The 13,004-nt window shown below is 31.8% G+C and overlaps 2 protein-coding genes across 9 annotated transcripts in view; one reads left to right on the top strand and one right to left on the bottom strand.

The window, feature by feature from the left end:
- Positions 1–290: 290 nt before the first annotated feature.
- Positions 291–1,787, bottom strand: LOC125052839 (40S ribosomal protein S15Aa). Its single transcript, XM_047653858.1, has 3 exons — positions 1,656–1,787; positions 1,143–1,440; positions 291–406 (listed from the first exon to the last, which is right to left on the bottom strand). Exons 2-3 carry the CDS (start codon positions 1,436–1,438, stop codon positions 313–315), a joined length of 390 nt encoding a protein of 129 aa, XP_047509814.1. The 5' UTR covers positions 1,439–1,440; positions 1,656–1,787; the 3' UTR covers positions 291–312.
- Positions 1,788–2,624: 837 nt separating this feature from the next.
- Positions 2,625–13,004, top strand: part of LOC125053002 (protein sidekick) — a 39,561-nt gene continuing 29,181 nt past the window's right edge. For all 8 annotated transcript variants that reach the window (XR_007117523.1, XM_047654158.1, XM_047654157.1 and 5 more), the window contains exon 1: positions 2,625–3,173. Coding sequence is in view for 7 of the 8 variants with exons in the window: in XM_047654158.1 (XP_047510114.1) it covers positions 3,074–3,173 (100 nt within the window). In the remaining variant the exon portion in view is untranslated. The remainder of the gene's footprint in view (positions 3,174–13,004) is intronic.

Below are 13,004 nucleotides of genomic sequence, written 5' to 3'. Positions count from 1 at the left end.
ATACATGAAGTCAGCAACATTTACCGATTGCTCCCATATGTCTTTTTATTTATTTTGAGACGCGGACTTTTAGAGAAATACAACTTAGTGACTTTAAAATATAATTAATTAACATTACTTATGAAACTAAATCATAATCTTGTCAGACATCTCAACCTAAAATCTACTTCAAATGTATGAGTACTAAGAAAAAACGCAAAACGGTTTACAGTAATCATTTGTTGTGCGTGGCGCCATCTTGTATGCCAAAGCTGTTTTTTGTGACTAGTGAAAAAAAATTAAACAAAGAGTAAATTTTTAATGTATATTAGATTAGAAGAAGAAACCTAATATTTTGCCTCCAAGATGTTTTCTTCTGGCTTCTTCATGATCCATGATACCTCCACTGGTTGTTAGCACTAAGTATCTGTAAAATAATTAAATACATATTAATAATTTTATCCACAATAAATTTTCTTCACTTGTAAATAAAACAAATAGGTGTGTTGATTTATTCACCATCCAAAGTAACTCTTAACTATTTTTTTTATTATTTTGTGTATGTATATGTATCATTAGACTTTAATGTAGACTGAAAGCATTCTGAATTATAAACCAAAAAGTTAATTAATTAGTAATTCATGTAAATGTTGAATGAAACTAGTATAACAAAGTTATTTGTTTAGTTTGAGTTTGTCTATTTGCATGTTAATTTTTACATTATATCTCTATGACATAAGAGAGATGGGGAGTTTTATCGGGTTCCATTTAATCAAAAATTTTGGTATTATTGTTGAAAAAAGAGTACACATTGTTGCTTTAACAATGTTTACATCAAACTTACACTTAAATTTGCACAAGACATCAAATAACAAACAAAAACTTTGGGTGATTTGCAGTAATCATGCATAGTATTTAACATAACATAAACAGTATAAAACCAAGTATTGTTGTAACTGTTTCTTATGCCTCCTTTTGTTTAAAAGGTTAATTAAGTGATACTTGACTACTTCTTTTTAAGTTTTTGAATGTTGACACTACTAAATATTTTACATGACTGTATGTTCATTCATTGACAAAGAAATCGGTCATTGATAAGATCCAGGTAAAGGACAAAGTTTATATAAATACCCAAACAGTTTCCAAAATAAAAAAGTGCTTACCCGAATTGTCGAGAGGGCAATAAGTTAGTCCACCTTTCTATATCATTGATTGGTACATCAAATCGTGGTGAAATAACTCCGCATTTGTTTAATCTGCCTGTCAAGTTGACGACGATTTTTCCTGCTCTGTGATCGTCTACAATTTCGAATTCTCCAATGTAACCATGCTTCATCATCACAGTAAGAAACTTTACAATAACTTTAGAACAAGGGCGGATGAGCACTTGTCTTTTGCCTCGCTTTTCGGCATTGTGGATTGATTTGAGAGCATCACTCAATACGTTCATTCGCACCATGGCTGTAAAGATTTAAAACATTTATTATATATAATAACCACTTAATACATGTATTATAACCTCGTAACACCGTAGGCTAAACAATAATACACTAGGGCACTTTTCGAATTTCGCACTAAGTTGAAGTCAAAATATTGTTCCCATTACACAAAGTAACCATTAAATACACCAAATATTAATAATTCTAGCCTTATTTTTCAAGTAAAAGGATGATTACCTAGGATTTAAAACCCGCCGCAACTTTCCGTAATGACAGGCTAGTTGAAAAAGAAATGTTTTGGCAGTTGAGATCATCTATTGTCAATGTCAACATGTCTCAAGTCAAAATATGGTTCACTGTAATGTTGCCAACTCGAATTATAGAACAGACCATACATAAATATGACGATAGCCACACATTCAGGATTATATATTTATGGATTATTTCCTCATGAACTTAAAGTTTTAGAATAATAGTCCCGACCACCTTCACGCGCCAGAAACAGTTATTTTAAAAAAATATTAATATACTAACCGAACAATACGCTACGGCTTGCATGATGCCTGTTCTTTGTTACAGCGGGTGAGGGCTGCTCTTCCTCCGCCCCTAAGATTTAAAAATAACAGTCTAGGGGTAAAACAGACGTAAAATATAAAAAAAATTTTTTATTAATCGATTAATATTACCATAACTAGCAAAAATACAATAATATTATGAAACACAGTTTATATTTTAAATACTATTTTATATTCTATGGTTTTATTAAATTCGATTTTATGGTTCTAGGGCCTACTTTATTTTTTAAAAATTCAATTAATATGAGAGCTGCAAGCGCAGTTATCATTGGCGGATCTATGTTGAAATGAAAAAAAGGCAGCAATAAACCGCGTCCCGTGTAGTTTGATGGTCTGCGGCAGCTTTGTCGAGCGGTTTCCCGCGGCGGGAGAACCGCCCGTGTAGCCTTGCCGTAAGTCAAGAATCAAGATGCCTTAACATTAGTGTAAGTAGAAAGTCGAAAACTAAATTCGTAAGGAAATGACAGTTCGTGTCGAAAACTTTTCATACAAATTTAGTTTTTGACTTTCTACATTAACTAGATATACTTTTAAAGCTATGATTAATATTACTCAGGCACTCAGTGGTCTGTGGTCCGAGCACAGATAAGTGATGACAGAATTGAAGTGAACTTCGTTACTGTCCGCGAGTCTGCGACAGATATTGGAACATACGGTTGTGTTTTGTCTCAACTCTTGGCTGTTGAGTTTGGAGCGTCCTTCGGGAAGATTGCGAAATGAAGTTCATGAAACTTTCGAACTTATAAAAAGTTTTTTGTAAGAAATTCGGATATGTCACAGTTTGTTAAAACATAATGAAAGTGTTTTGATTAAATATATGAATAGATAAAGATCATTTTAGTAAAGTTAGCTGCTTTATAGGATAAATTATAAAGTTGAGTGAACTTTTGTACTTTGCTGGCAAATGGTAATCCCACAGGTACTTACGTATCCTTACTGTTGTGGTGAATTCAAAGCATAGCAACGCCTAAAACATGAGCTTTTGTTACTTAAAAATATCGGTGTGTATTTGTATAGTTAATAATGAGGTAAACAAAAAATGTGCCTGTGTAGTTCTATTATTGTGAGTAGTTTTGTGCTATGGAAGAACTTGAGCGGTGGAGAAACATGTCGCTGAAATTAAAAGTATTTGTATTTGTTGCCTGCTTCGCACGAATTTCATCTTCAGCAGAAAGTATAGGTAAGTATTTTGTTTTGAACAAGTTTTTTATGTGAACTGTGACATACAATGTCTTGTTGCTTTGTACTGTAACAAGCAAATACAGTTAATTCCGTCTTAATTCAGTAATTTGATACGTTTTGGTATAATTGATTCAAAAGATTAGTAGTAGCTACATTCATTCATTCCACAGCGACCAAATTATTATCAATTAAACCGTAAATTATCCTAAAATGACTGATTATAGAAAAATCTTTGAATATTTTCGCTACTACAAAGAATCGAAAAATATATTATTATACATCATTATTAAAGCACATAATCCATAAAACTGTTACTCACCACAATTTAATAATGCTTAGTTAACATGCATATAATGGGAAGAAAAAAGCACAGACTGATGATTACCCACTTGCCTTTAAAGATAAATAATCATAGTATGCTATGCTTTCCAATCATGCTAATGCTCTGCTGTGGATTGATTTAAAGGGGTTTTACTCATTCTCATGCTTACAAAAAAAGAGTATGTTAACAAGGAGATACATTAAAACCTCATTACATCATACTTTTACCATCCTAAAATTCTTATGCCTTAATCTGTGTTAGGTAAACTTTAAAGTCAGCTCCATCATAACTCTTAATGAACTTTGTCTAGTTAAAGTGGTGTTCAAATATTCACCAGCAAATTAACACTAGACAATGACATATTGCTTATTCAGAGCTCTTAGTATTATATTCTGTGGCACAAGTTTATTTCAATGTTGACAATATGTAGCTGTATCACAAAATCTAATGTCATATTTAAAAAAAACATAATACTTGAGTGAAGGCAAATACATTATTTCATCAGTTTTACTGATTTTTTCTTAATATGATTGGTTGGACATGCATCACATCAAGCCTACAGCTTCAAAAAGATTACACCATATACCTACACAATAGTTACAAATTCTTCAGAATCCTAATAACATGTACAAGAAGCATAGACAATGCTAAGGTAAATTTTAATTACCTCCCTCCTCTCTGATTAGCAGAAAGCCTGGAATCGGTTGAGAGCCACCCTCTCTGATAATACGCAACGCATTTCCACCTCGAATATAAAAAAAAGCGTAAATTTTACAATGTGACAGTTTTCAAACTTTGTCGTTATTTTGACGTTTTCGCCTAAACTACTTTTATACTACGTATATACAATTAGTAATAAGAAGAAAAGCACATTCTTGATAACGAAATTTTATTTGTTGGCATATTCATTCTGTATAGCAAATTTGAACCCCCTTATTTAACTGAACAGATGTCTGTGCGTGTGTGCTGTATATTTTATTCAAATGAATTACCGTTACACTTTATCCTATTCTTAACGCCTCTTAATACTGTCAAATACCTATGTTCTTGTTAAATGTATAAAAACCCGTAATGCTACTATGGACCTATTTTAGAGTGCGTAACACTCTCTTCATCATTTTAGTTAGCCTTTCGTGGCGGCAATCGAACTCATTAAATCAAGATTAGACGCCATAAACAATATCTACTAGGCCATAAAGACGCATCGTTTTTTTAAACGATAAGAATTAGTATTTAACCCGTAGATTGATTTACCTTTAGTACGAGTATTATATGTGTGCAAACTGAAACAAAAGCAATAAGTAGGACAAAGCAAGAAAAGTGTGGCAAACTTCACGAAAGAGTATCCACAAGGATTTTAGAGATTGTAAAATCCCCCACATCTTTTTGGTCTAAGATCCCGCTATACAACGACCTTCACCGAGATGCTTATTTAATGAAACTTATTTTATATATATTTTAATATATCAATAAATATAATCCATATGGGTTGCCTAGCAAATTTCAGTCCAGAGTATTTTTAATTAATTTAAAAAAAAATATTTTTTTAAACATTTCACCGGTATGATTATTAGATAAATTCTATACCAATCGAAAGTATGAAGCCCATAGAATATGCAGCAAAAGTTAGGTTGTTTTTAATCAATTAATTATTTATGTGTTTATTTTTTATGTGACACTAAAGTATATATACATCTTTAGTATAAAAGAAGGTTTTAGTGATACATATATAATACTACCCTGATTAAAAATATTGATTGAAAAAAGTTCAAAAAATTTACTACATGCAAATTATAAAAAAAAATTTTTTTTTTAAATATTAATTAAACATACTCTGGACTGAAATTTGCTAGGCAACCCATATGGATTATATTTATTGACATATTAAATTAAATATAAAATAAGTTTCATTAAATAAGCATCTCGGTGAAGGTCGTTGTATAGCGGGATCTTATACTATTTATATTTACAGATTCACAACGTCATCTTTATCAAGAAAATACAAGGATATCCTATTTCTTACAATACATAATATATGTACATATATGTATGTGTAACTCGGACGTTGATACTTAGAAATAATATGATTAGTTCGCTGACACAGTGGCAAGTAGAGCCGTACTCTAAACGTTAATAAAACCTAATTATAGTTTCTAAGATCTGTCAAAAAAAGACGATACATATTAATACTTGAGTATACTTACATACATACGTATGGAGTAGAGACCGTAGATTAGAGTCCTTAGTGCATTACAGCTATAATGAACTTAGTCTATGTAGAACCTACTGCCGCAAGAACGAGACCTGTTTAATAGGAACGTTGGGAACAAAAAGCAACTTCGCATGCCTAACAGCATTCCAGAGTTTAGATTCAAGCACATTTCTGAAATAAACTTCTGGTTCATTCGAAATTGTTTCCGTTTTCTCGGCGTTTACCTACTACTACGTCAATAGGTCGCTACTACGGCTTATGATATGACACTGTGTGACTGAATAACTCTTTGAAAATCCTGAAGGGCTTGAGAGTACTAGCCGTCTCACAAAAATGCATTCAGGAGCACGAACGCAAAGTGCCGTGAACACACATCAATGCATTTTCTTGCTCGATTATCCTGTGTGTAATGAAAAGAGAAACTAAATTTACATATATTTTTTAGGCTTTTTTAACTCAGACTTTTTATTTTATAAATCATTATTTAAATTAATAATTATATTTTTTATTTTAAATCGGCTTAGTTTCTACATTAGCGAACTAAATCATTGTCTCGTTTATAAAAATAGTTAGAATAAAGTTTAATGTAATTTTCGTTTTGCTAAAACTAAAGTAGAAGTTACAATTTGAATTTCAGTTGAACGTATCCAACCTACTCGTAATAAAGGAAAATCTTTGTTGCCATTTGAATAAAATCATTGACCACATTCGAATTTCAAACTTTGCTAATAGCAAGCAACTTAGCTAATTAGGAGCTATAAATTCACAAAAGTGCATACTTGTTCATTCTGTATGAGCCATTGGCAACCACGGTAAACATCGTCATAAAAGGTTCTAGCTCTCGTAAATTCAGGAGCGCCTAGAACCAGCTGAAGCTTTCTTGTATGGGGTGTTATTAATATTAAAACGTGTGCGCTGGCCGAGTAAATACGGGCAATGAGCCATCGCTCCTGTTAAGGTTCAATGCCTTTCTCCCTATTTCACTTGTAACCTTATCGCCATTTCAAGAAGTTAGATAACATTTTTAACCTCTTTAGTTTTTTCATTTGTAATTTGTGGTATAATTATTTCACACCATACACGATAAGAGTTCAAAGTATTGTTGGGTTTACGCATTTAAAGAACTACAAATATTTGTTATTATGTGGGTTTTATACATTTGTAAAATGTAATAAATTCTAATTCAATGTGTTTATTACTACACTTTTACTTGTGATATTTTTTTTAAATTTGGTTATGTACTTTATACTTAGTATTTATTTTTCTTACTACGGTTGCTTTGAAGAGTTGAGTTGTAAGAGAAGAGTTTAGAGAGTTGAGAGAGTAAAGCCGCCCGTTGCCTCCCTAATAATTTATGTTAGCTGTTTTTTATGTACTATTTATGTAACGTTAATAAAGAAATAAATTATGCAAGATTTTTTTATGCAATATAGTCACTAAAAATATGTAAATTGACATCTGTGTAAAATTGAGATGCCTTTTTTGTATTCTAAATTTGAATTTTATACAACCGTACCTAAAAGCTAGACTTTCTGATATTGAATTGAAGACTGCTTTCTATTATAAATATCCCTAACATATGTGTAGTCGGTTGCATGCAAAAATAACCCTTTAACCTGAATTGTGTTACGTATGTAGTTGTACCTTACTATACATATATGCATTTCCAGTGTATTGCAATACCTAGGTGGCTATTGGGTTAGGAACCCTTCTTTATTATTCAAGGTGAAATGGGGAAGATCTCAACAATTGAGTACCGTAGAATTAATTCGTTAATATTAATATGAAACAGATTTCGTAGAGTTAATCAGTATTAAAAAAAATACAGCTATTAAACAACATTACAATTTCATAATGAAGGTATATGTTAAATTGTTCACATTTAGCCGTAAAATACAAACTTATGGAACTCCAAGCGCGAGCGTTAAACTTCCTTGCTAATCAATAATTAATTTACGTTTAAACTGCGGCGTAATTATAACTGATGTGGAGTAACTTTATCGCCTTTAACCTTATGCTGCCTTATGAACGATCGCCCAGGTTAACGATTTCCATAAATCACAAATAATACTGATTAATTCGGGAGGAACTCCATACTTTTATTTAAATAAATATGTGTAAATAATTGAATAATTCAAATAAGCTTTAGGCTTATTCATAAAGGTACTTACCTCAAATAGTTATAATCTTTTGTCACGTTTATTTATTCGAAGTGATAAGAGTGTTAACACTCCTGTCTTTCATTCAGGAATATTTTTTCCCACTATTTATTTAGGCATATCTAACAATTTCGGACGTAAGGCAACATTGGGCGTTTCTATATATAACCTCGATTTTTCTAAGGTAAAACGATTTTTATCTTATAGTTTGTTTGATAATATCAATAATGTGCAGATAAAATAAAATTGTTTGCATTATAGTAGCATAACCACTCAATAGTTCTCTTTATCATTGCTTTTGAAATGCCGTGATAACGTACGATAAATGTTTTGTATCGAAATTTATTAAACTGCGATAATTGTGAAGAAGTACATATTTATTAGTAACAAAACATTTTAAGCATGTGCTCAATCTTTATAAAATACTGAACGTTATATTGATCGTATTTCCAAACAATTATAGCTATTGGAACGCCTCAATAGCTTTTCTATTGTATTGTAGATTAATAAAAGTATTGACCACTGGGAACAACATCAATCAGTACTTGATGGGCACATTTTACATGAAAATACTTTTAGGGTCAAATGTTAGCATCCTTTGTTAATCATTACACCCGAGTGAGCGTTGCCTCTCAACCGTGCTACGTCCGAGAGTAAAAATAGAAATTAATCGATCCTATTATACGTGTCACTTGTCCTTAACAAAGTCAATAAGTTTTGATGAACACTATATTGTATTCTGTGTATTGTGATTTCGTAAATATTACATATAGGCTAAATAGTCTACTCAATATTCATGATTACAATAATTTAAACAGGTAAAGTGCTTTAAACTAAAGAAGATTCTATTTTCAAATACTGAGTATAAAACAGTGCCTCAGTGTTCGAATTTTGAAATTTATGATAAAACTAAAAAAAGGTTTAATACAGATTAGATTTAACTTATCATAAATATCGAATAAAAATGTAAAAAGTTCAAACAAACTCTAATTTAATTATAGAAGTGCAAAATACTATATTTTGAAGTAATGTTCTTTAGTAGTCGTAATAAATGAAAATTTTAGGTAAAGATTTCTAACGCATTCGAAATGATGACTCGCCAGTTAGTAATCTCGTCCGATGATCGTTTCACTTTAGAACCAAAGAAAGTATTTTAACTGGCCGTTGGCCGCGACTTTATCTGCATTCCTTTGATATCGATGATGTTAACTAAGAAATTCGTACAAATTTAAGCGTAAGAAATAAGTAAACTATATTTTTTTAAATACATATAATATATTATGTTTTATACATATAATATCATATATTTGCTCTAAAGCACGAAATATTGGAAATTTTTTAGAATTGTTTATTGAAATGTTTATATGAATTGCGTACTCTTCGTGATCGCAGTGTATTTTGAAGATTTAAATGATAACAGTGTTGGATGTTTAATAAAAACTGGAGAATGCCTTAATTGGTTGGTGTAAGTCAAGTAAGCACCAAGTCGGGATGCCTGAGAGTTCAGCAGATGTAACGGGATGATCGAATAGTTACGCGGTAAATGTATAAATAATACATTTGAGTTAACGGTGAACACTCCTTATTAACTACTTACTCTGATACTTTTTGATTTCTTTATGTTTTAATAATAAAATATTAATTAATGCAGATGTTCCTAAATTTGAAGTAGGATTCAGAGTGACGACTTAGCCATAGGTATGACTCCCGATTGTCAAAATATATTAGATTTATTTACTCTTTAAACGGGGCAAACCGAAGTTGTACTACAAGAACAATGGGTATGATTTAGAAACGTCAATGTTATGTCAAAATCTAATACATTTTTGACATTTGAATCTTAACCAATGTGTTGTGGGCATGCCATTTGACTGTCCCACATCAACAAAAGACCATCTCTATCTAATATATAAAATTCTCGTGTCACAATGTTCGTTCCCATACTCCTCCGAAACGAAAAATTTTTTTATGATACAGAATACAAAAATACATACAACCTAATTTTCACTTCTCTACGATCAAGCCCTATTATTTATTATTGCGGATTCATAGTTATTTTTATTGAACTAAAAAAATGTTTCCTAGAAATAATATACTTGGCAAAACAAACGTTTGCCGGGTCAGCTAGTATGTCTATAATGTCGCCGTAGACATCGATTTCTATATTATTGTTTACCTACATTATATAGTATTAACATATGAGCCACAGCTTTGTCTAATATACCAAATTGATATAGCGTGCATTCCAAGTTTTTTCTTAGTTGATCCGGTTTCGATTAGAAATGGCCAATTAACACATAATGCCGTGCGCCAAGGGCAACCCAATAAAATTTCTTATGTTTCTGAACTTTGAAGTTAAAGAATTACCAGCATTTCTTTCTATTGAATTTTATAAATGTACAAAGATATTTCAGAAAAAATAAAGATGGCAGTGTAATGTAGGCAATGTAAACAAGCATATATACACTTTTTAAACACAATTGTTTAACAATTAAAATGCATTCTCTTGCCATTTAACATCGGCTTGGGTAAACTTTTAATTAGCAAACCAACGAACTGTTCAAATCTGCAACATCGCAGTTTTAACCATATTGATTCCCGAATCGGTTTTAATTGTATTTCAATAAATTTCTTGCGCCATTGCTCATGTAGGTTAATTTTCTATATATTGAAAATAATTAAAATGAAATTAATATTAAGTATGCCGCGGGGAATTAGGGCAAACCTTTAGCATGCACTGTAGCGGGCAGCGTGCACGATATTCTGATTATACATATTTCATAAGTCGATTTTTATTTGTTGTGATTTTTAAAAGGATTTATCAAACTACTGTTACGTGTTAGAGTGGTCATTCCACTGATCGTGAGTCATTAGAGTCGAGACCAATGTTTTATTACCTGCTGGAGAATTCAAGAAATCGTTTTTATTTTATAATAATAAAAAGTACAGAATCTTGAAGACGTTTATAACGAAATTACTATACTACTAATAGTTTTATGTAATCTAAGAAATTTCGCTGCCTTTTTTATAAATTCGACTGAAAATATTGTAATAATTATATAGTTAGGCTTAACCGGAAAAGATGCTAATAATGGTCACTATTGAGTTGGCCATGACTCAAGACCCGAACTTCGAGTTACGTATTTTAAATTTAAAAGGAACGTCGTATAGTAACTTGACAGGCTTCGTTCACTCGAACAAAGCATGCGATGGCGAAAGGTTTCTCTGGTCAATACAGAGTACGCGGGTGCGGTATGTGGTACAGCTCGGATTACAAGACCGGCCCAACTGGCGAGTCACATTGCGATAACAAATAGAGATGTATTAATAATTTGTTTAAATTTTCATTATGAGTTTGTTCTTCCAACTCACGTGACAAAAAGCCTGCTATATCATATCGCCATCGTCCGCTCTTTATAAGTAAATTTAGATAAAAATGTATCATTGTCATATAATAGTCTTTACTTAGAACGCTGATTTTAATAGGTCCGAATCTCCTTTATTTCCTCTATTGGATATAAAATGTAGCGTTCCTTTGACAAAAACTTAATAAGAAACTCTTGTCTGCAATAAATGTTTCTTTCCAACCAAATGCCACTACGCTTGAATTGTTGAGACATTTCACGATGCGCTTAGAATTGTTATATGTATTCAATCATTATTAAACGTCCTGAATTCCCCGAATAAAAAATGGCCTTCTGTGGCTCTATTAGTATGTTAGTGGTCTTACGATACGTGCCAATGCTCTGAGTCACGTAACGGAAACGCTGCTTCACTTTGAAATGTAAGCCTCAATGAATTTTACATAATATATTAGGATGTTTTGCTTTAGAATATTACCTTAGGTTATCCTTTTAAAAGAATTGCTTAAGGCGATGTATTAATAAGGCACTTTAAAGGGCAAGGCAAGCAACTAGAACCTTACCATGAATCATTAACGTCAAATATAGTTGTTGAGGCTTACCTATGCGGCCTTTATTGACCATAAAGTACAGCGTATATAGACCACTTCCGAGGCTGAGTTGGTAGCCAATAGTTGAGATAGTTTAATATTTGGTCTTCAGGATCTTCGCGAGGAGGTTTCGCGGACCGAACCCGCCAGGTTTAGCGGGAATTTTAAGGAGGCCTATTAATTCTGCAAGTACCATAATTAGAAATAACATTTATTACCAACGAAATACACACAGAAAGAAACACACAAAATAATAATAATCAAAAAAAAATGTACCTTATTCTTTAAAAAATTTGTTAAAGAATAAGGTACATTTTATGTATGTGTTGTGGTGGTAACTGGCCCTGGCTCATCATGCTGATGAGCAGACGTGTTCCACGGCGCTGGTCATTCTGCCAGAGACCAGAACAGTTCATATAAGTTTTTAGTACCAAATATCTATGTGCATACCTAAGTCATACCTCTCACATAGGTAAGGCTTATAACTCTTTCATACTTACCCTATTATGTCTATCTTAATAATTAAATAGTCCTGCATTAATCTGGGCTCAGCTGTGACATACTTTAATAAAAAGTAAGAAATGGGAGTTCCCTAAATAAACTTTGTTTGAAATAAAAAGTTTCTACAATAAAATGTAATACAAAGCTCTTCAAACAACAAATGGCTTGGGGCTTTGGTTGTTAATGAGATATCTCTTTTATATAACCACCACTTATCAATCATAACTTGTCTCTATGCAAGGTAAAACCAAGCTATTTTTAAAACGACGAATTAATATAAAAATGTATTAGAAAATTGGAAGTAAAATACATGTGTTCTGTCATAGCTTTTTTGTTCTACATCCTCCTGTATTCTTGTCCATTTTCCCACAAAATCTTCTACATTAAGCATTACTTAAGTTCCTCATCAATAAGTTTTCGATTTGGCTGTTACGATACTGGATACAACTGTATGAGTAGGTTATGACGGTACAGACTAAAGATGTCATGTGGAACATGGTGTAATGGTTGCAGCTCCTTACAAACATTATGTAAAACAAAAAACATGGTGATTAAAAAGAGTGGCGGAGAGTTTATTGGCAGTTCTTCTTTCCGTTCTACGCTCTTGATTTGAGAACTGACAGTAAATGTAAAATTAGAAGCATTTAATATATAATTCTTTTTTGACGTTCATATGTGTACAT

This window comes from Pieris napi, chromosome 10 (genome assembly GCF_905475465.1).
Source record: "Pieris napi chromosome 10, ilPieNapi1.2, whole genome shotgun sequence".
NCBI classification, from domain to species: Eukaryota; Metazoa; Arthropoda; class Insecta; order Lepidoptera; family Pieridae; genus Pieris; species Pieris napi.
The sequence above is the reverse complement of the archived record's forward strand: the minus strand, read 5'-3'. Positions and strand labels throughout refer to the sequence as shown.